The sequence below is a fragment of the Oryza brachyantha genome, chromosome 4, assembly GCF_000231095.2.
Source record: "Oryza brachyantha chromosome 4, ObraRS2, whole genome shotgun sequence".
NCBI classification, from domain to species: Eukaryota; Viridiplantae; Streptophyta; class Magnoliopsida; order Poales; family Poaceae; genus Oryza; species Oryza brachyantha.
Genome location: NC_023166.2, coordinates 21,721,289 through 21,743,451, shown reverse-complemented (window position 1 = coordinate 21,743,451; position 22,163 = coordinate 21,721,289). Strand labels below are relative to the sequence as shown.

At 43.1% G+C, this 22,163-nt stretch overlaps 4 protein-coding genes across 4 annotated transcripts; 2 read left to right on the top strand and 2 right to left on the bottom strand.

The window, feature by feature from the left end:
- Nucleotides 1-531: 531 nt before the first annotated feature.
- Nucleotides 532-8,590, top strand: LOC102720143 (protein CHROMATIN REMODELING 24-like). The gene is given in 17 exon segments (XM_040523620.1): nt 532-666; nt 788-918; nt 1,045-1,099; nt 1,311-1,541; nt 1,640-1,695; nt 1,787-1,877; nt 1,970-2,107; nt 2,238-2,324; nt 2,535-2,735; nt 3,053-3,124; nt 5,634-5,714; nt 5,790-5,908; nt 5,985-6,096; nt 6,310-6,378; nt 6,491-6,597; nt 7,400-7,528; nt 7,727-8,590. Coding segments are annotated over 17 exon segments (2,280 nt in total). The 3' UTR covers nt 8,193-8,590.
- A 16-nt stretch (nt 8,591-8,606) lies between these two features.
- Nucleotides 8,607-13,640, bottom strand: LOC102719583 (proteinaceous RNase P 1, chloroplastic/mitochondrial-like). Its single transcript, XM_015836146.2, has 10 exons — nt 12,576-13,640; nt 12,192-12,281; nt 11,875-12,056; nt 11,253-11,373; nt 10,871-10,939; nt 10,659-10,786; nt 9,666-10,029; nt 9,238-9,576; nt 8,988-9,143; nt 8,607-8,909 (listed from the first exon to the last, which is right to left on the bottom strand). Exons 1-10 carry the CDS (start codon nt 13,617-13,619, stop codon nt 8,769-8,771), a joined length of 2,634 nt encoding a protein of 877 aa, XP_015691632.2. The 5' UTR covers nt 13,620-13,640; the 3' UTR covers nt 8,607-8,768.
- Nucleotides 13,641-13,860: 220 nt separating this feature from the next.
- LOC102711799 (probable methyltransferase PMT26) lies at nt 13,861-18,551 on the bottom strand. The gene is made up of 8 exons (XM_006653022.3): nt 17,545-18,551; nt 17,306-17,455; nt 16,703-16,973; nt 16,226-16,336; nt 15,888-16,062; nt 15,525-15,797; nt 14,657-14,851; nt 13,861-14,339 (listed from the first exon to the last, which is right to left on the bottom strand). Exons 1-8 carry the CDS (start codon nt 18,145-18,147, stop codon nt 14,117-14,119), a joined length of 2,001 nt encoding a protein of 666 aa, XP_006653085.1. The 5' UTR covers nt 18,148-18,551; the 3' UTR covers nt 13,861-14,116.
- Nucleotides 18,552-19,575: 1,024 nt separating this feature from the next.
- LOC102711527 lies at nt 19,576-21,929 on the top strand. The gene is made up of 3 exons (XM_006653021.3): nt 19,576-20,670; nt 21,385-21,459; nt 21,617-21,929. The coding sequence occupies exons 1-3, from the start codon at nt 19,858-19,860 to the stop codon at nt 21,728-21,730; spliced, it is 1,002 nt and encodes a 333-aa protein (XP_006653084.1). The 5' UTR covers nt 19,576-19,857; the 3' UTR covers nt 21,731-21,929.
- The last annotated feature ends 234 nt before the right edge of the window (nt 21,930-22,163 follow it).

Below are 22,163 nucleotides of genomic sequence, written 5' to 3'. Positions count from 1 at the left end.
AACTGAACGAGGCCTTATTAGCAATTAGAAATGTTTTATGGTAAAATTCTATATATGTGTTCTGAGCCATTCAAAAATAAATAATTTAAAATAAAATACAATATAATTAGGTTTTAAATTTTCATTCATGCTTATAATTTTTCTCTCTGTCTCATGGAAATCAAAACCATAGGGATGAATGAAGATCGCTGGCGCTGGCGGGTGTTGAAAGTTTGAAAGAGGAGGAGGGAAATGGCAATGACGACTCAAGTTCTAGTAGTAGTACGGTACGGACCTCACCTCATGGTGGGGAACTGGGCACTTCACTTCACTACTCCACTATAGCATTATCTTCTCTTCTCTTCTCTTCTCTTCTGCTACGCTTCTTGTTCCTTTACGCCGCCGGCGCCGCCGCCGCCCAATTCGATTGCAAATATGCTACCGACATTCCAACCTCATCCCGGCCTGCCTCAATCCCAATCTCAACAGGAGGAGGAGGTGGAGGAGGAGCTACTCATGGTGGAAGAAGCAGAAGGCGGCGCCACCGCCACCATGAAGGTCCCCCGCCGCGTATTCGGCTTGCTCTATCCGCACCAGCGCGACGGCCTCGCCTGGCTCTGGGCGCTCCACTGCAACGCCACCGGAGGGATCCTCGCCGATGACATGGGACTGGGCAAGACCATCCAGGTTCTAGGCTTATTCCTCCATCCATTGTATCATGTAGGAGTATTTAACAATGCTATGATTTTTGCTCTTCCTTGATCTGAAAAATGCTGTTATCTCGATTGATTAATGCCAATGCATATAGGTTTCTGCATTGCTGGCCGGCTTATTCCATTCCAGTTTGATCAAGAGAGCGTTAATTGTTGCCCCAAAGACTGACTTGACACATTGGGAAAATCAGCTCTCCCTGCTTGGCCTGCAACGCCACATTAGAGAGTAAGAAGAACCACGACAGAGACAGACAGACGGTTCCTATATATGTGATGTGCTCTCTCTGTTTTTCCATTAGGATTGCTTAATTAATTACGTCTGTTGTTTTCCCTTTCATCTCCATTCGGGCAGCTACTCTGGGGCTAGCGCAAACGATCGCACCTATCAACTTCACTACACCTTCAAGGTCCCACCCTCCTAACTCTACACTTCATCTGCAATTGATCTTGCCATCAGGGTCGTTCCATATTTGTACGCTACTAGCAAGCCTCAACCAATATAAATTTAATTCCTTCGGAGAGCCATATATATGCGCACTGAATTTTCTTACATCACATGCAACACCCACCTTCTGCTATACATAGGCGCCAACTTGAATCCTTCTTGTCTTTCACCAGGAGGGTGGTATTCTGCTAACATCGTATGACATTGTCCGGAACAATTACATGTTGATAAGAGGCGATGGGTACAATGTTAACAATGTGGAAGCAACATTTTGGGACTATGTTATTCTTGACGAGGGGCACATTGTCAAGAATCCTAAGACTCAAAGGGCACAGAGTTTGTTTCAAATACCTTCTGCGCATCGCATTGTTGTCACTGGAACACCTATTCAGAATAATTTAAAGGTACCCTCATTCCAACTAATATGATCATATTATTTATTTCCCTTTAACCTTTCTATTCTTTTCTTCCACTCGTTCAACTGAACAAGACTATTCTGCAGGATTTGTGGGCTTTGTTTTATTTCTGCTGCCCAGATGTCCTGGGCGATAAGAATGTGTAAATCAGTTTCCCCTCTTGTTTTTATGCAATACTTATGTGGCTTGCTTTTGTAAATTCTAGTGTTGTTAGATTCTCTTGATTACTGCAGGTTCGAACTTAGGTATGAGAAGCCAATTCTTCGTGGTAATGACAACTATGCTACTGATCAAGAGAAGCAAGTGGCTTCAGATGCAGCAAAAGTACATTCCTTTTGGCATAATAAGTTTGTGTCTTATGTAATAATCTTGTTGCATTGTGTCTTTTGGTTGGTTCTGAACTATTTTTCTCACAGGAATTAAGATAGCGGATTAAACCACACTTCCTCCGTCGTATGAAAAGTGAAATATTTATTCATACTGGCGCAAAAGATGATGAAACGCCACCTCAGAAGAATGAATTAGTTATCTGGTTGAAATTGACCTCTTGCCAGGTAAGTTTCTTTCTGTTCTGGTGCAAACCTCTGTTCCATTTATTTAAGGTCTTGTGCAATGAAGATATTGGGAGTGTAAATCGGTTGTGTTTCTATGTTTTAGAATTATTCATGTTTTTTTGGGGTGCAGAGGCGATTGTATGAAGCCTTCCTGAATAGAGATCTAGTTCATTCACAAACTGAAACGGTGAAGGGTTCATCCTTGGAAGCTATCACGGTATTTATGTATTGACAGTTTTTAGTTTTATCTTGTCCTGTTGTCTGCTTCCATCGAAATCAAAAGTGCACTCCTTGAGTTTATGGAGTTTATTGTATGCATTTTCTCCGGTATATATAGTAGGCCATGTTCCCTTTACTGTTGGTGTGATTCTGAAGAAAACATGTAATGGTGCACTTATGTGCATATTCGTTTTAATTCAACACACAGATTTTGAAGAAAATTTGCGATCATCCTCTACTTTTGACTAAAAGAGGTACTGATGATTTCCTGGAAGATATGGTTACCATTCTGAATAATCAAGATATGTGCATGGTGGAAAGGATTCTTGAAGATAATCTTTATTCTGACAAAAGGCTACAGATTGTCCAAGGTTCCTCCTGCAAGATAGCTTTTATCCTGCCCTTACTGGTCAGTGTTTCTTTTATGCATATCCATTCTATAGACTGCAGTCCAAGGAAAAAATGTGATTAGTATGTGGACCAAGTAAACACTATAATATTTACTTGTATCTAGATTGGCTACAAACAAATGATATAGATATGCATGTTATCTGGAATATATCGTAACGTTACACTTGTATAGATTATTCCTATATTGGGCTGAAAGTTAGCAAGTTACAAGGCTATGTCTGTCTGAAGAAGAAAAATATCGATAGGTTTCTGATCTAAAGGGATTAATGTGCCCCTTCCTGTGGAAAAATCATGCTATAATTTTTTACATTGCAGAGGAACCTTGTTGAAGAGGGCCACTATATTTTGATTTTCTCACAGACACGCAAAATGCTTAACCTTATTCAGGTATAACCTTTTATTATGTTACCTTTTGGTTTCCTTATCATGAATGTGATGTGCTTGTGACATAGCTAACATTTTATCCGGACCGCAGTAAATCCTTTGATTCAATTTGTAAAAGTTTCCCATTTGAAACCTATGCTTTTTTTAATGGAAGTTAATTTCTGTCAGTAACCATGACATCTGTGTTTTCCTGTGTCCTGTATATGCATTCAGTATATAATTAAAATGCCTTACTAGTTCTTTTATTTATTTATTTTGGGGGTGGGGGGCGGTGGGGAGGCTCCCCACTTGAATATGATTGCTCAAAAATAAAGGTTTGCTACCAATTACATGTGGTGGATAGGGGCGGCAAACATGGGAGACAATTTTTTTTTTTAATTTGTCTTCAGTCTGTGCGACCAGAGACCGCTGTCTTCAATGCAGCTAGAGTCAGGAGAGAGTTGGAGGCATGTTTTTAAAGATGACCTCATTGTGGTAATTCCAAAAACAGAGATGGAGAAATTTTGATGAAGGATCACTTGGAGGGTGTGTCAATCGGTACAATGTCTTGAAAATGTACGATCAAAATGCAAGACCAAGCCTACCAGAAGGAGAGGTGAATGGTAGGATTACCAAAAACTAAATTCTTTTGTGAAATAAAAGATACCTCTGATTTTAGATAAAGGCCTTTTTTTTTTGCCGGGAAGGCCCCAGAATGGCCATCCAATTTCATCAAGGGTAAGGGAAATGAACAATTTGTTACAAACTCAGCTTAGACGCTGAGCCTGGCTTAAGCCAGGTGTGACAAAGAAACAGCGCTGCAACTGCAGCCTGAACACGCTACAAAAGCAGCCTATCTAACCGACACTTTAAGCCTCTCTCTCCTGGAATATGCTCGCATGAAGCCACAAGATAGGCTGATGTCCTCAGTCTGACCACCCCTTTGCATAAGGTCTGCCTGCAGTGCTCCCTCTGGTCTCACTGCCTCTTTATCGACGAAAACCTAGAAACCTGATGAAAATTTTGAAGAAGTATCAACTTTATTTCGTCAAGATGTGTCTACAAAGTGCATACAAAGTACTCATTTCTTAACTTTCAACTAAAATTTGTACCTCAATCTAAACCCTAACCTTTTTCTCTCTCTCCCAAAAGCGATTGCTTTGAGGCCTACACCGCCACTCTATTTATCCTCAATGTGGCTGGACAAAAGCCACGAGTCCTAAAGGGAAAAAAACTCATAATCCCTTAGGAAGCTCTCTCCTACAAATATCCAACTTTTCTCTAACTTAATCATTCCAATCTTGAACTCTATCCGAATCCAAATCCTCCTTCAGTACACATACAACTCCTCTCGTATGTCAACCATCACCTCCACGTACGTCGTTCTCTAGCTTTAGCATCCCGTGTGATCTCCTTGATCGTTTGGATCTCAACTTCTCCTAGGCCTAGTCCTGATCCATCACAGGCAACACTCGTGAAGCCTCAGGACACACCTACACATAAATAAACAAAGAAACCATATCTGAGCAGTAGCACAAGTTCTTCCAAAACTTGATTCACATTAGCACATAACCAGTATATCATACACATATTAAACACCTGGAAGCCTTATCCATCAAGAATCCAATAAAAAACACACAAAAAAAACCTGAAACCAAAATTTCTCGGGACAACTTGGTCTCGCCACCGGCCTGGCCGGTCTGACTGGAACTCCTCTGGTCTGACCGCCACTATACATAAGGTCTAATTGGAGGCCCTTCGTCAGTCTGACCAGCACTATCTGATCGCAGGATCGCACATAAAAATCATCAAACCAACTCTAATCAATCATGCCAATTGTTCATCAATTATATTTAAATCAAGACAATGATTTCATCGAAAATCCTTTGTCGTGGTGATAAGAGGATGAATGTGGATTGAGTCCCCGAATAGCTTGGTGAAAGAACAGTGCAATATCAGGTGGTCTGAATCCTCAGGGTTGCATTTGCAGATCTCTCAGGTCAGTGATTAAGTATGCATTTTTTTGTAAAGGTTTTTCCTGGTGGGGATTCTGTTTCTTGCTAGGGCCCAGGCAAAGAATTTTATCCAGGGTGGAGACTAGTTCTGCCAAACCCGCTGTGGCTGAAGACCAGGGTTGCTGGCTTTCATGAGACATTGATAAAAACTTGAGCTAGGAACTGTTCCATCTTTCTTCATGAGGCTGCTTGTTGTTGTATCTTTTCCTTGGGTAAGCTGGATCTGCTGTAGTGATCGAAGGAGAGGTTCCAGCTCTGACCGGGCCTGAGTGAAAATCCTGGGACCAGAAAAAGATTGATTGAATTGTGCAAGTTCTGAAACACTGTGGTATCTGGTTTGAGAGTTTGAGAATAAACTGCATGATACTTTGTCGGTGGCGGTTCTCCAATCAACAAGGAGTCATGCCAAAATGCCTTTAATTGTTTGCTACTCTCTATAAAGTTTAATAGCAAGCATTGCATTGTTGAATTGTCTATTTCATCTTTGAATAGTTGCGATAATCATTCCAACAAAGCAGGATGCTCTATCTATCGAGGGCCACAAGTTCCTGCGTATTGATGGTACCACGAAGGTTTCTGAGAGGAAGAAGATTGTGAAGGTGCCTCTTGTTTTCACAATTTTCTGTCTGTTAGTTAAGGCATGAATCCCGTAACATTTACATTTCACTCTCTAGGATTTCCAAGAGGGGTTTGAAACTCCAATATTTTTGTTGACCTCACAAGTTGGTGGACTTGGCAATATGCTCACCAAGGCAGATCGGGTTATAGTAGTCGATCCTGCTTGGAATCCAAGGTATCCAGAAAGTCTAAATTGTGAATGGTTAACATGTAATTTCCTCAGCTAATCATATTTGTTTTTACTTTTACAGTACAGATAACCAAAACATTGACCATGCTTATCGAATTGGGCAAACTAAAGATGTGATTGTATATCGTTTGGTGACTTGTGGGACCATTGAGGAGAAGATTTACAAGCAACAGGTATCTAAACTGTGAAATGTACATCAGACTTATGTAAAGAGCTTATAGGAAGCAAACAAGTAGATCAGTATGAGCTCAATTATTCTTCATCTTCCATCTATCAGAAAACCTAGCTTTTCCTTATATATGATGATTGGTACAAGAATGCAACAAGTTCTTTTATGGATAAACAAGAATTCACAGGTACAATTACCATTTTTTTTTCTGTTGCAGATCTTCAAGAGAAGTCTTTTTAGGACAGCTACAGAATGCAAAGAACAACCACAAATTTATAACCAGGATGTATGCCACTCCTTTTCTTGTCAAACCAAAACTGCATTCAGTCTCAGACTGAATACTTTGCGTTATATCACAAATCCGTATTGGATACCATGGTTCTTTCCTTTCTATACAGCTTTACCTTCAGGATGAACAAGAGTTCTCTAGTTTGCGGCCACAGGGGTTTGATGTCTGTCGCACTCAATACCAAATGCAAGTGGGCCACCATCAGCAGCTTGTCATGTAAGAAATCTGCCGTGGTTCTTTGCTATTTTCAGTACAGTTGAAATTGACTCCAATCTTTTTTAACGGGTGATTTCTTATCCATACTAAAACAAGACTTTTCTTATGGTCCTAAAAAATTGGAGGTACTTATTAGAGACCGACTCCGGTGCATATTACTTGTAGTATAATTTAATCTAGACCGCTGATCTAATTTTGTTGGACGGTTGTGATTAAAATATACTATCAACAATTTTAGGTGTAGTAGAATTCTGAGGGCAATATCGTCTTTGTTACTGTGATAGTAAGTGGGTCTTGCTGGGCTTTTTTTTATCCATGCATAATATGATAAAAAATAATAAATACAAATCTAATATTAATCAAAGTACGAAAATACTCTTTTAAATCAATGGACGAGATTAGTTCTACTGGCAGTATTATAAGTAATATGCACCGAAGCGTTGATTATTATTTTTGGCACCTGCCAATTCTTCGTAAGGGTCTCTTTCAGTGGTTTTGTGGACACGCCTGCACATGTACACATAGCTTTCGTCATTTAAAAGGTTGAATGCCACAAGGAATCAAGGATTCATACTTAAGAACAAAATCATGCTCTGGTTTCGATCAGTCAGAAACTGCACACCAGAGTATAAATTTTTCAATGCACTTATTCTGGGGATACTGACGCCAGAGCCCCTGTGTTGTCCTGTCCTTCCTCCAAACTGAAGTGCAAGTTTAAAAATAAATTTGAGTAACTTTTGGTAATTGCATGTATATTTATGGGCACAACTTTGTTATATTCCATGTTTCACACATATCTCAGTGGTGATTCCTTGAGGAAGCACATCCAGTTCGTGGAACGACAAGGTATAGCTGGTGTGAACCATCATGGTGTCCTGCTTCGTAAAACGGAGGCTGCTGCAACTTTGGATGATTACGATGCAACGGACAGGTCTTCCATTTCTTACTCGTTTTTCAGTAACTCGCTTTTAGCTTTGTTTCTCAGTGATTTATAGCTTCCTGTGTGTAGAATTGATTATACAGTTTCTTCTTCCTTTTATTTTTTTTCCATTTTATGCTTTCGCTAGCTACTGTGTCACTAGATTTTGCCCCACTAACATGTTTTTGAACATATGGTGTTGATGTGCAGGAAGGTGAGAGACATGATGGTGAGGCGCTACTATGCTCCTCGGGAGCACATTTGTAGCAATATCGAGAAAGAGAGCTTGATGGCTCAAGGGAAGGATACAGAGAAAGAGGGCTTGATCGCTCAAGTGAAGGAGACGAGGAAGAAGCTGGATGGTTTGGGAGATGCAATGAGACAGATTTCTGCTTTGGAGGAGGAGTATGCAGCCGAGCTCGTTGGAATGCTCCGTGAAAACAGGTGGGAAAGAAGCCATCTGCAGAAGATAAGGGTGCAGATTGATGATCTGCACGAAGAACACATGGCGGAGTTTGATGAAGTGCTGGAGAGGATCGAGAGGATGGAGCTGGTTGACGAGGGCGAGTTGATGGCCGAGTTTGGTGAAACGCTGGAGAGGATGAGGCGGAGAGGCGACATGGATGGAGAGCTCGTGTTGAGCCTGCCGCTTCTGTCTTGTACCATTCTAACGTAGCATAACAAGGCTTGCAAGACATAGCTGCGTGTTACTCTACTGCAGGGTTGGTTTATGTTACCGTGGAGGCACCGTTACTGTCCCTTAGCGGCACTGACAGTTTCTGCACGGTAGCACAATGTAAATTCACGTCAAATTTGATGAAAATTTTAAATTATTTTTTGAATGTAGGGCGGTTACTACATTTTTACCGCTACCGACCATCTGTGGTAGCGTGGTATCCGTGGTGACACATACCTTGATTCTGTGTAATAGAATGTTCAGATACTTAGCTTTATTTTAGGACAGATGGAGTATGCACTTGCGGCTAGTATGTGTATTCCTGATTTTGAATGGCGAACGTACTTCTAATTAAGAAAGAATTAATTTAAGGAATACGAACCTGACTTAGTCAGCAAGCAGAAGCAGAGTTAATTTAAGAATGCTTGCATCAGAAAGCACGATTGATTGTTTCTTTTTTGTTGATGATACATACTATACATACATGTCAAGTGTCCGGTGGATGCACAGCAAAGAATGAATTGTATCCGTATGTCGCTTGCTGTAAGGAAGAATTCAATGTGTAGTGGAGTGGAATCAAAGGAGAAGGGCGAGCAGGGCGCTGAAGATGGCGTCCGGGCTAGACCAGTTCCTCCTACGCCTTCGTCTTGTGCCTTTGGCGATTGCGTTGTGCAGTTGCTCCAGCCGGCCGTCCAGTTGCCTCTTGCGCAATGTGGTCTGAAATTAAAGTAGCAGAAGAGGCGATTACCACTATGCTATGCAGGAGCGATTCGATGGGATGGGATGGATGGATACCTTGGCGTCGGCGGCCTCCCTGAGAGAACCCCAGCACTCGAGCCTGTTGTACTTGGTGTTGGAGCTGGAGTGGAAGTGCACCCACACCTTCGCTTCCAGCAGCTCCGGCTTCTCCGCGAACAGCAAAGCATCGCCATGAACAACCGCCTTGAGAACCTGTATATATGTATGTTTGCATTTTGCATCTAGTCAGTCTAGTATTTGGTTTGGTTTTGCTTGCAGGATTGGAGGAAACTGACGATTGCTTTACCAGCGGCAGCTCCTTGGAGAAGACGTAGTATCTGAAGCCGGCGGCGATGCCGTGCAGGATGTTGGCGCCGCTGACGAAGCAGTGGACGTGCAGGGCCATGCCCCCGGCGTCCTGCTGCTGCTTCCACTCCGCGAAGACGTCGTCTGCCCTGAGGCGGCGGCGGTCGGAGGCGATGGTGTCGGAGACGGCGAGGGTGAGGTTAGCGGTGAAGTCGCAGTGGGTGAGGGTGTAGGCCCTGGGGAAGCCGACGCGCTTGCTGCTGTGGCTGTGGCTGTTGGCGAACTCCACCGTCAGCTTGCCGGCGTCGAAGCTGGTCGGAGGGCCGAGCAGCTTGGCAGCCTTGCATATATAGGAGTATTATACATATCATATCCATCAGACATTCATTCGTTTGAGGAGTAGTAGAGACGACAGACACTGATACATACCAGCGAGGAATAGAGTAGGTCTGAGGCCCTGGCGTCGCAGCTGACGGCCAAGAAGCACCTCCTGCTGTGCCGGCTCCGAGCGGCGGCGGCGGAGGAGAAGCACAGAGCGGCGCTGCGCGACGCCATCATCGATGATGCAGCTGCTTCTACTGCTGGCATCGTCGTGAAGCTGCAGGGCCCTCCATATTCTTCCTCTCGCCTGGCCTCCGACGGAAGATGCAAGAGGAAGCTGGTGGTCCAAGTTGAATTGGATGAGAGCAGGAGGGAGGGAGGGAGAGCGAGGGGGACGGTGGTTGTGGCTGGAAGACGATGCGCCTCGGCCACGGGCCCGTTGCCTCCACGCGGCTTTCTCCCATTCGCTACTCTCCACGCACAAGGATAACATCATGCGAGTCCCTCTCCCCACTCGGAACACCACTTCTTATTGAAGAGATTATTAATTTGCATTTTCAATAGTCATCTTATCGTACATGTACAGACCAAATTACCAATGGCTCGGCTAAACAGTCATGTCACAGGCCACTCATCTCACTACCAACATTTTTCATGGACCGAGCGGTGCTCGGTTGGTCAGCCGCGCGAGCGTGCGAGCTGTCAGCATGAGTTCGATGCTAAGGATCGCAACTCGGGTCTCTCACCCGGGAATTTTCCCCTCACACACGTGCACACCCTAAAATCCTAAGCGTGTGGTAGAAACACGTACGTGTGTGTGCGTGTGTCGTGGTGTGTGTTCGTGTGCGTCCCGTGTTATACCCTTAAAAAAAGTACACATATTCATGATTCATCTTAGTACAACTTGACGGCCATCCATTGGGTCAGCTCAGCAGCCTTCTTCGCACTACTCAACCTCATCAACATCTGCTGCCTAGCTTACTCGTGCGATTCTTCTCTTCGATCCTCTCTCAACAAATGAGCAGCGCACGCATCTGAGGCCGAAATTTGCCGCCCTTGTCAGTGGAGATGGAACCCATCACACTTCAGTACTTCACTCACCCAGCTGCCCTTGCAAGTGCCTGAGATGATTTCTGTGAACTTCTCCTAGTAGCACAAATCCACTGCCGTGGTTTTTCAATATCATCACCATTTGTTGTTGGTACATGCCAGCTTCCCTCTTCAGATTCCTGCATCAAACAACGTTTGGGCCATTCAGTATAATTCATGCATTACTGCCCCTCCACAATTTGATTCCTGTTTACATTAATCACCTGAATGACAATTGAATACGGAGGCGGCAGGTGAAAATTCCAAACACCATCCGATAACGTTAACCTGACCTGCATATAGATGCCTAGTATTATATTTTGTTCAATTTATTGACAGAAACAATAACACAATTCACTCAAAAGAAGTTTTTAGATTCCACAAAAACTGCACGAGAGCTACTCAGAGCTTAGGGAGTAGAACAATTGGGCCTAAACAGTGAGCCTGAGCTTGTAAGCAAGCTTCACCGAAGCACAGCACCTTGTTAAAATGGAGTGTACTTAAACACAAAAGTAAAAACTTGAGAGATATCACTCAATGGCTGTCCTGTGCAGCATTCTGCAAAAGCACATCTTTCGTGGTTTATTTCTGTAATGAAAGACAAACCTGATGCTTCTCCTTCCATCTGGGGAAAAAACTAGTGCCAAGTAGTTGAAACAAGTGGTCCCGCATCTCATCATTTGTAACAAGCAATGACCGGCATCTAACAGCAGCATACAGCCAATACCTGAGTTGCAACAAAAAAAAAAGTTATTTCAGACATTCAAAAGCTAGAGAACAATTGAGTAAAAAAAAATCAAGGCTAAAAATATCAATTCATCAATTTGGGAGTAGCCCCAATCACATCCCAAATCACTCATGCACATAGTGAAGATTGCACACAATACTTGTATTCACAGCCCTCTGTTTGGGCTTATGAGCCAGCTTATAATCGACAAATCCTAAGCTTTTTCATTGCACTTTTTTAAAGCCATAAGCCACTCTTACACTATTGAGCCAAAAGCCTTTTTGTCTTATTTGAAGTAGAGGTAGGACTTCACCATGACATATGAGGCTTACAAACCGCTGGCTTATAAACCGTGCAAGTCAAAAAGCCAACTTAAAAGTCTAAGCCAATAAGCCTAAGCCTACTACCATAGCTTTTGATAAGAAACTCATACAAAATGCGACTTATTTTTCCTTCAGATGAATTCATTATTTTTATGTTAAGCACGAAACATGGCCTCACCAGTCATCATTAGAACCAGGAGGTGCAGCATATAGTGCTCCAGCCCTCTGCCAACTCTCCAGAAGCTTTTGATTCTGTGGATGTTTTGCAGGACCATTGTTTACTCGGTTCTTATGCAAAATGATCAGTGGCAATTTCTTTGACTTAGTTATTCTCTGTATGCCTTTCACAACACGGTTCACCTACAAGGAAAACATGGTCATAAATGACAGTGCCTGACTGCCTTAATGACAATAGCAACTCTGTTGGATCATACGTTTCAAGAACAAACAATAGGAACATAGATTTACAGTTTTGCGAGACAGATGCCTTCTGACCTCAGAAAAACTGAAACCGTTCCGGTGGTAAAGGCCAATGTTAGCGGCATCAATAACGACATCAAATGGTCCATTGTGCTGGAGCCATTCCTGCAGAGACCAGGTTGCCAATTAGACAGAGAAGATTACAATGCAGCATATCTGTGTAAAAACAAGTAGCAGGACAAAAGGACACACTCAGACGTGCCTCAAGCAACATGGAATGCGCAAGCCTCTTGATTCTAGAGCTCCAAAATAGAAATGTGTACCTAGGCCATATTTTATCAGCCAAAACAAGAAGATAAAGTTCTTATTGTGGTTCCTACTGACTACTGAGCTTAACTCCCTAATGTTAAGCTACATTGCACATAAATAATGTCCAATTGGACTTTGAGGAGGGTGAACCTGAAAAAGCATAAAATTGACGTCCCGTTTGATCGCTATTTGAGCAACCGAGTCGGCAAAGTTTTGTGTCTCTGATGGATCGATGTCTATACACACAAGCCTCTCCCCGCAGCGCTGGCATGTGCCATCCTTGTCCATCTCGCTTCGGGCAACGCTCCATTGGCCCTTGCCGAGCCACCCCTGGCCATGCCAGCCGCCGCCACCATTGCACACCCCTTCCTTCACCTTGGTGGCGTCCCAATCGTCCAGCCCGGCCTCTGACGCCGCGTCGGAGACAAACCAGGACTCGACTAACAGGGCGGTTGCGTCACTCACCTGGCGAAGAATAACGCGTGCCCTGTGCAGGAGCCTGTACACCTGGTCGGCTCTCCCACTAGCAGAGTTGACGCGGAGCAGCGCAGCGAGCTCGGGCTCCTCAGGCACGACCCCGGAAGCGTCCATGTGAGCCTCGACCTCGGTGGCCCCGTCGGCGTCTCCTGCGTCGCAGTAGGCGGAGAGGGCCGGGCCGTAGGAGCGGAGGTGAGGGGCGGTGCCGGCGGTGGCCATGCGGCGGACGATGGAGAAGGCCATGGCGGGGTCGCGGCGGGCGGCGGCAAGGCGGGCGACGATGGTGAGGGTTGCCTCGTTGGGCTGGACGCCACAGGCCTCCATCTTGGCGAAGATATCGAAGCCACGCTGAGCGGCGTCGGGGGAGGAGGCGGCGGCGTTGGAGCAGAGGTAGAGGAGGCAGTTGTAGTGGCCGACAGAGAGCGGGACGGCGGAAGCGGGGGAGATGGCGGCGTCGTAGAGACGGAGGGCGGTGGGGAGGTCGTTGGCGCGGGAGCACCTGTCGAGTTGGCCCTTGAGGATTCCCTCGGGCGAGTCGCGGGCGCGGCGGCGGCGGGCGGCGTTGCTTTCGTTGGCGGTGGAGGAAGAGGAGTGGCGGCGCGGGCGGGCGAAGGGGACTGAGGAGCGGCACAGAGAGGATGTGCTGCGGTGAGGCGGGAAGAGGAGGAGGGCGGCGGTGGTGCGCAGGGCCGCCGCCGCCGCCGCCGCGAGTCGCATGGAGCCTCCTGGCTCTGGTTGGAGTTGCAGTTCAAGGAAGGAATGCCCTGAATCATTTTTCTATAGAAGCCCACTAACATAAATTCGAACTCACTTTCCGGCCCATTAAACAACATGAGGAGTTAGTTACTCACGTTGGACTTGAGTACCAACTAAACGAAATCGAAATCGCACACACATCCCGACACATCCCGACGAACATCAAACTGCTGCTTGAGCACTTTCTACCCAAAGAACGGTGTGTCAATCCAATCACAATTTTACTATGCTTATGCCGCGCTAGCTCTACATATCACAAACGTTTGTCTTGCCAGCCTCAACATGTAACAACACCTACCCCAACCAAAAAATACAATACAACCTCTCCAAAAAAAAAAGGATATCCCAACGAAAACCCAGTATAGTTTAGTATGCATCCCCCTTCTCACTGCTAGTCTCTTTCTTTTTCTTTTTCTTCTCACTACAAGTTTTTCCCCTTCCTTCTAACAGTTTCAGTGTCATAGCTTAGCTTCAACTTCATTTGGCCGCCACATCGTCTTTTGAACCAACAGCAAACCTTCATTGTCCTGAGAATAAGACACGCGGACCTCCCAGTGTAGTGATTTCACCATAGACTCCACCTCACGTATGGTTTCCAAACTATCTCTAACAATTAGCATGCCTTCTGGCCTCACTATTCGATCCACTTCCACCATCACTGCCACTAGTTTACACCTGTCACTGTCAACCAACGACACAAGTTACATGAAGGGCATTGTTGTTCTGCACTTCTGCTGGCATAGCCAATTAAGCCATACAAGTGCCAGTATAATTTCTGCAAGTGCTACCAAATGATACTAGAACTATGTGCGGCGCAGTAGCAAAATTTATAAAAGATGAGGAATCTAAACAGGGGGAAAAAAAAGGATGAGTTCTTCATACAGTTAGCAGGAAGATTAGTTTTGTTCACTGGCAGAACCAATCATGAAGCAAAACTGAAAACATTCACAGATATTTTGGGTTTTGAGTTCACATTCATGGAGAGATCAAGATCGTACCTCTTTTTAATCTTGGAGAAAAGATGGTTTGCGTGCAGAAAATCATAGGTTCTGGGGTAGGTGCTAAATGACTCGCACCAGTCATGGTAGACTCCAAAAAGCCCACGCTCATATATAATTGGAAGTGTGTCAGGAGAATCAATTGGAATTACATTCATAACCCACACTTTCAGATCTCGCAAAGCTGCCGCGAACCTACAAGAGGAAGTGGATGTGAGAAATTAACAGACTGACTGTGGCACAGTAGGATTCGTCATTTTGCTCCAGAGTTATTGATAATCTGCCATTATAGATTAAAGAAAGCTAAAATTTGCATGGCAGGAAACAAAAGGGGTCATCTTTTCGTTCTTTGAATAAGAAAGGCATACGACATATTTACAAATGAATAATAATTTATAAATAAAAAATTTTATATACATGTTTTTAGCGATATAAAAGCCAAGACTGGAAAATAAATTACGATGAAAAACCCCAAAATAAATTCTAAATTTAAGGTCAAAAATTCAAATCTTAGCTTATAAGCATAAGCAAAAATAAAAAGATAGGGTTGAAAGATACTAGGTATGAAAAACTTCCCACCCTCTATCTTTTCACTTTTGCTTATACTTATAATCCAAATTTTGAATTTTCAACCTTAAATTTTAAGTTGATTTTGGGGTTTACTAATCGTAGTTTGTTTTTCAACCTTTTCTTTTAGATCACTAACAATATGTGTATAAAAATTTTATTCATAAATTATTTTTCGTTTGCAAATATATTATTTGGCTTTCCCTGAAAAAAAATCAAAAAATGACCCCCTTTATATATAAAGAACTACATATGAAAAAAGAAGAAGGCAACAAGGACTGAAGCAAGTACTATGCTATACCCTCCATATACAGCTTTCATGTCCATAACATTTCTAACAGCAGACCAATCAATGCCCAAGACATTCATATAAGAATTGCTTATAACCCGCTTCCAGTGCTCGTAGTCTGCTCGAAAATCATCAGTGGCAGGCTTCCCATATACTCCAGCTTCAGAGTTTTTTAGCCAGTAAGGTGGTTTCTCCAGCCTCAATGGCCATTCCTCCGGCCATTGTGAACCACGAATGGTAGGATCAGTGGGCAACCTATGCAAACATGACTGCAATGATATGTTCCTGAGTGACAACCAAGGGAATGAATGAGCCTAAACTTAGGTACAAGATTTGGTGACCAGCACCGAATATATAACGTGCTAAAACACTTACCAAGCAGCATCAGGATCATCATACTCTCCACATATCAGAGGGTTTGCTGAAGATCTTGCCTCATAGCAGCTATTATCCGTTGGCTTTCTAAAAATTGCTATACCCACTCTATTTATCCTATCCTTCACTTTATTGACCATTTCCCAACACATTGACCTTGTTAGAGTCGACATTGCTGTAACAATGCATAACAAACATAACTATTAGGTATTGAATATGCCATTTCATTACAATAATGTAGTTGGCTTGGAGTTTGGGAACTGTCCATACTCAAGATACCAGCAATAGCACATCAAAAATCACGAAGTTTTGAATGTAAAGAACAACAATAAATTTACCTTTCCATATCTCAATATCTTCAGGTAGCTTCTGGTACACAGGAGTGGCAGACCACACAAAGTAACCGCCAGGGCGCAACAGTCTATCCAGTTCAAGCAAGAGCCTACCACCTAAGAAATAACACACATATATGTAAAAAGTGGCCGACTTCGGTGCATTTTACTAGTAGTAGAATTTAATCCGTACTGTTGATGTATTTTTATCCGATGACTATGATTAAATTATACTACCAACAATATTAGGTGTAGTAGAAATTTAAATGGGCAATATTGTCCTTTTATTGGGATCTTTATTGTAAAAAAATAAAATTATAAAATATTGCTAATTAAGAACAAAGTACAAAACTACCCTTTTTCTACTGGTAGTATAATACTATAGATAAAATGCACCGGAGAGTTGCCCATGTAAAAAAAAGGGTAAGACAAAAGGTAAGGTACTGCATTGTACAGCAAGAGGCTCCTCGTGACAGGAAGCACCTTCAATATGCCATGGTACTCTACAGCGCGCACAATGAACAACATCAAAGACCCTGCTGGGAAATGGGAGCCTTTTTGTACCCATAACAGCTGATATAGCAGGGATTCCTCTCTCAAGGGCAAACTGCACCTGGGCCTCATGCTCATCTTTAGGTGCAAATGACATAGTAAGCACATCTCTATCAAATAGATATCCTCCAAAGCTGGCAACTCCACAACCAACATCTAAAACAACACGGGTTCGTTTTCCCCATGCTATGTCCTTCTTCGCCTGCATAGTAGAACCACACATGTCAGTCAAACAACCTTAGTTGTACTTAATGACACAACGAAAACTGAATTGAGAAATTTATTGGATCACCCTTTATTTCAGGAAAGAAAAAAGAGCCATATTCTGTTTGACTACAAGCAAGCATTGTTGCTATGTAGTTTAAGTCCAAAGGAATGTGTGAGGCACCTAGTCAACAAATCAATAGCTGTTTGTAATATTCGTTCAAACAACACAAAAGCTTTGTGGTTATAATTTGTCAAATTGTTAGAGATGTTGTAATAAATGGTGGCAATAACGCCTGTTGATGCCCTGGAAAACCACAGGAGCATTACCTCCTGAATGAAATCAATGTAGTGCAATGCACCATGTTTGAACTGAGTTCCACCTCCCGGAAAGGTCAGGTACTCCCCGGAGACCTTAACCCAGTTCTGATGACCCTTGTATTCTACCAGCTTAGTATGCGGAACATTGTTGTACCATATCTGTGTCGAGAAAACACAAAGTAAATGAATCATAATGTAGTAACTGATAAAAAGGCAAATAGTAAGACGCATATGTGGGCAAGTTAAACCTGATCTCTGCTCTTGGGCCACCTGATTGGATTTCTGTAGCCCTCCGGAAGAGGGACAAGGCAGGTGGGAGGATGCTGGGGGCAATGTCTTTCTCGGTGTTCATAATGCTTGGTCGTCCGAAGCTTACTGATTGCTTGGAGATTGTCGAGGCACGGAATATAATCTGGTCCGGCCTCAGTATTGCAGAGCTTCCAGCCATAGCTGCTGGGCGCCGCAGTCTGCTGCTGCTGCTGCTGCCGAGTGTCCTTGTTGGACCCTGCAGCTTGAGTTGGCCATGACCCCCGGTCTGATTCTCCTCTTGTGGCCTCCGCCGGTGGCTGGGACTGGGAGCCATTATCCGGTGTGTTGTGGTGTGTGACTGGAGCTGGAGGAGGCTCATAGGCGTCCTCTTCCTGAGTACTGGTGGAAGGTGGGGTTTGCGATGGGCGGGCTGTGGGCTGGAAGGGAGAGGAGAAGTCCGCCGGGGTGACGAGCGTGGAAGAGACCATCCAGACGGCGACCAAGGCGAGGGCGACGAAGACGGCGACGGCGGTGGAGAATGAGGAGTGCTGCTGCGGCCGCCGGACATCGAGACGCGTGTGGCTGCCAAACCCAAACGCCATGAAAGAGGCAAATCTATCTTCTACGAGATCATTAGAGCAAGAAGAGAGAGAGAATCAGAATCATGTACGTAGCGTAGCTACTGCTGGCTAAATCGACATCGACGCATCGAACAAACAACTCAATCGAGGGAGAAGGATCCAAGGAAGAAACAACTCAAGTCTGAGACAGCAACATCCATCTAGCAGATCACTCCCTCCTGAACCTTGATGGATCCAGGTTTGAGATTTGTCTTCTGATCTCTCTGTGTCTGGTAAGAATGAAATGAGATTTATGGAATTGGAAATCGGCAGCACTAACCGACGATTGCGAATGTTTTTTTTTTCTTTTTGTAATGGATCATTTTTCCTTCCCCTATCCATCCAACAGCTGTGTCCAGATGATGGCTGCCGCTGTCACCCACGTCAGTCACCTGCAATCTTTACTTTTCAAAATTAAAATGACATCAATAAGATAGTAAGGTGGTGTTTGGAAAATGTTAAAGTGTTTTTTTAAGTTCAGGTTATATCGGATGATTGGACACTAATTTAGAGTACTAAACGTAGATTATTAATAAAATTCATTCATAATTTTAGATTAATTTGCGAGACGAATCTATTGAGCCTAATTAATCCATGATTAGCCTATATGATGCTACAGTAAAAATTTGCTAATTATGGATTAATTAGACTTAAAAAATTTGTCTCGTAGATTAGCTCTTATTTATGAAATTAGTTTTTTATTAGTCTATATTTAATACTTTAAATTACTATCCAAACATCCGATATGACACGGACTAAGATATTTTAGTCTCATCTAAAACACCCCCTAATTCAGTTTACCATAAATACCTTGCAGATCGCAATAACCACGTGTATTTTTCTATACCTCTTGAGAATTTTCATTAGCATATTTCCTTTATCATTATTTTTAAAAATATATAAAAGAGATGAATACCATATGCTTGTGTTTGAAGAGATCTAAAGCTCACACTTGATTTTTTGGTATTGTTCGTAGTGCAATTCACCTGAACTTGTATTTTTAAGTTAAGATTCATAGGGGCATAGTTAATATTACAATTTTCCAGCCTTTTTCTACTGGTTGCATTTGAAAATTATTTTAAAAGTTTATAATTTTTTAATCATAATCATCTAGCGCTCCATAAAACACAAGTAATAAATTTAGAATAGGATAAGAAAAAAGTGGAAATTTATCAAAGAGAGAATGACTTTGGCTTACTAGGAGTAAAATAAAGGACAAAATTTTAGTGTAGAAAGCCAAAAGTTTTGGTTTGGTAGGGGAAATAGACAATTTTACTGGAAGAAACAGAAATCAGAAAATGTATTAGAGGAATGATATTCCGTTTAAAATTTTAGATTAAAAAAAAGAAGAAGAAGTAAGAGGGGCTTTGGAGGCGGCGGGCGGGGACAGCTGTAGTGTACTCCTCCTACAGTAGTAGATTCGTTGCGTTCCCCACCGGCAGTCGATTGCCTGCCCATCGTCCCTCTTCCTCTTCATTCCAATCCCACACCACAACTCTACTCAACTCAACTCCACAAGAAGCAAGCAACTGCTTCTGCTTGCGATTCGATCTGAGACATCCTCGGCGAGGTTCTTTTCTTCTCCTCTGCCTCTTCGTCAGTTCTAGATAGATTGGATGTGATGTGAGGCGGCTCAGATGGATAATACTAAAGAGGAGTAGTGAGATTTTCCCTAAAACAAAAAAAAGGAGGATGGGGCTCAAGGTGGAGGAGGATCCGGATGGCGGTGAGAAAGAGAAAACAAGGGCACAAGATGCCATCCCCCGCCTATCTAGCTGCAGCACCGACGTCGATTCTGGCCTCTCTCTTTGCCGGGTTTGTCACTGCGTCGAGCCTGATCTCAGAGGGGACTCCGCCCTTGCTTTCTTAGGCATTCTTCCGCATGCCGACGACGATGACGACCCCAACTCCAAAGATGTCCTCGAGTTTGTAAGCCCCCATGGGGAGATTTTTGTCTGCACCAGCACCACTGACCTCGAATCAGGCCCCCTGCACCATCTCATCGATCTGGGATGCTCCTGCAAGAACGACCTTGCTCTTGCGCATTATGCCTGCGCACTCAAGTGGTTCATCAGCCACGGTTCCACTGTATGCGAGATATGTGGAAATGTCGCCGCAAATGTAAGGCCTCTGGATTTCAATAAGGTCCTTGCATCCTTGAAGGAATATGAAGCTCTCAGGGAAAGGACTTCCACTGGGGACCTCTCCTACTTGCATTATCGGGCTGATACAGGTGTGGATCCAGATGCCGTTGCAGCGATACGAAGACAGCGCCTCAGTGAGATATCCTCATGGTTCAACCCTCAAAATTCACACATTGCTATTTCTCACGGCCAAACCGAACAAACACCCGCTAGTCCAAGTGATAATGCTCTAGACCATGGCGCTGTGGCAGCAGCAAGAGTAGCACATGCAAGATGGACTTTGGAGGGTACTGGAGTGTTTCTTGCCATTGGCCTGGGTGTTATTGTTCTTACATGGTTAGTTGCTCCTCATGTTGGCAAGGTAAGTTCAATTTCTAAACTATTTTGTTCTTTCCTATGAATGGTGGCACTTGGAATTGGAAGATTCAAATCTCTTATAACCTATCTTGCAAGCACAGATGCCCTATAGTTCTATGTTCAGTACAGTTACATGGAACAAACATTTAGTTGAATGGTCATTTTTAAGACGCCACGATGACAGAATTGCTTTGATGCATGGAGCTCCATCTTAGAATTCATATCTTAATATCCATTGAACTTCTAAAACTGGTGCACGGCTTAAATATCAACGCTTGTTACTGCTTTGTCCCAATACACACTCTGTATCTGATTATATGTCTTGTCTTCTTCTTATGAATTATGGAACTGGCTAGCCAATGCAAAAGTTAATGTGTGTGTGGCCTTTGTCAAAAGTCAAAACATTGTATGACAAAGGCACTTGATTGATTTGTACAGCTATAAGGAGGACATGCTAAACTAGAAAATATAGACACTGTGCCTTCATCTTGTCGGGTTCACTTATCCATTGAATATTATGAGTCACATGCAAATTTCTTTCATTTCTTACTTCTCAGTGCTGTTTGTGCTTTCTGTGTATTGCTGTTCAACTAATTAGCACCTTCTCATCGCACGCAATTTGCAAGTCTGGCATCCAGTACTAACTTTTGGTGCAACAAAGAAATCTCCATGGATGAAACATCACTGAGAAGAATTTTTATTTTGAATTTGTTTGCAGAAAGCTGCAGTGATTTGTCTTCACATGCTTCTTGGAGGTTTATGCACGTTGACTATAATAATATCCCTGAGATTTGTAAGTAAATGACTATTTGCTCATGACATATTTCACTTCATTGCCACATGTTGAACTTTCACTGATTGCACGTATTGAGAGGGTTACTGCTAGGGCCATGATTTCTGTGAGACTGTGATGACCATAGAGTAATAACAATCGTCCTTTCTGTTTGCAGGTTTTCCCACGGATCCAGTATGGGTCTATGCGATGTTGGGCGATCTTGTTTGTGTTTTGGTTCCTTGTTTTTGGAGTTTGGGCATCACGGACCCACAGTATACGCTCCTCGTGAGGAATGGAGTTCATGGTGAGAAAGTAGGTTTCTTTATTGATGCCATCCACAATCCACATCCATTGTGCAGCGATAGGTCTTTCATCTGTGTATATTCATCACTATATATATTGCTTTTGTATTTTTTTTCAATTAAATATGTCAGATGTATATGCTTGACCAAAAGAAAAATGAAAGGTATGTTATTTGTGTTAAAATAAATTGCTATTAATTTGATATACATAGAAAACATAGAAATATAGAATATATAAAGTGGGAATACAAAATCTGAAAACATTCTCATTTTCTGAGATGCTATATAAATGAATTTTCTCAAAATAATAAATATACTTGAACGAGCTAGCTGAAGTGAAAGGATTAATTGTTGCTGCTCCTTTCTAGCATCTCCAATATATATGGTCTGTCCTACTACCTTTTTGCACAAATCGTGAGG

Excerpts from the sequence above, each read along its gene's own strand:
- LOC102719583 (XM_015836146.2), bottom strand. The coding sequence starts at position 13,619 with ATGCGACTCGCGGCGGCGGCGGCGGCGGCCCTGCGCACCACCGCCGCC. Across the intron at positions 11,374-11,874 it reads CCTGGTTCTAATGATGACTG|GTATTGGCTGTATGCTGCTG; the intron begins GTGAGGCCATGT and ends GTTGCAACTCAG. Across the intron at positions 9,144-9,237 it reads TCTCCAAGGAGCTGCCGCTG|GTTCTCAAGGCGGTTGTTCA; the intron begins GTAAAGCAATCG and ends ACATATATACAG.
- LOC102711799 (XM_006653022.3), bottom strand. The coding sequence starts at position 18,147 with ATGGCGTTTGGGTTTGGCAGCCACACGCGTCTCGATGTCCGGCGGCCG. Across the intron at positions 15,798-15,887 it reads GATGATCCTGATGCTGCTTG|GAACATATCATTGCAGTCAT; the intron begins GTAAGTGTTTTA and ends GTTGTCACTCAG. Across the intron at positions 14,340-14,656 it reads TTCTCCAAGATTAAAAAGAG|TGACAGGTGTAAACTAGTGG; the intron begins GTACGATCTTGA and ends GTTGGTTGACAG.
- LOC102711527 (XM_006653021.3), top strand. The coding sequence starts at position 19,858 with ATGGGGCTCAAGGTGGAGGAGGATCCGGATGGCGGTGAGAAAGAGAAA. Across the intron at positions 20,671-21,384 it reads TTGCTCCTCATGTTGGCAAG|AAAGCTGCAGTGATTTGTCT; the intron begins GTAAGTTCAATT and ends ATTTGTTTGCAG. Across the intron at positions 21,460-21,616 it reads TAATAATATCCCTGAGATTT|GTTTTCCCACGGATCCAGTA; the intron begins GTAAGTAAATGA and ends TTCTGTTTGCAG.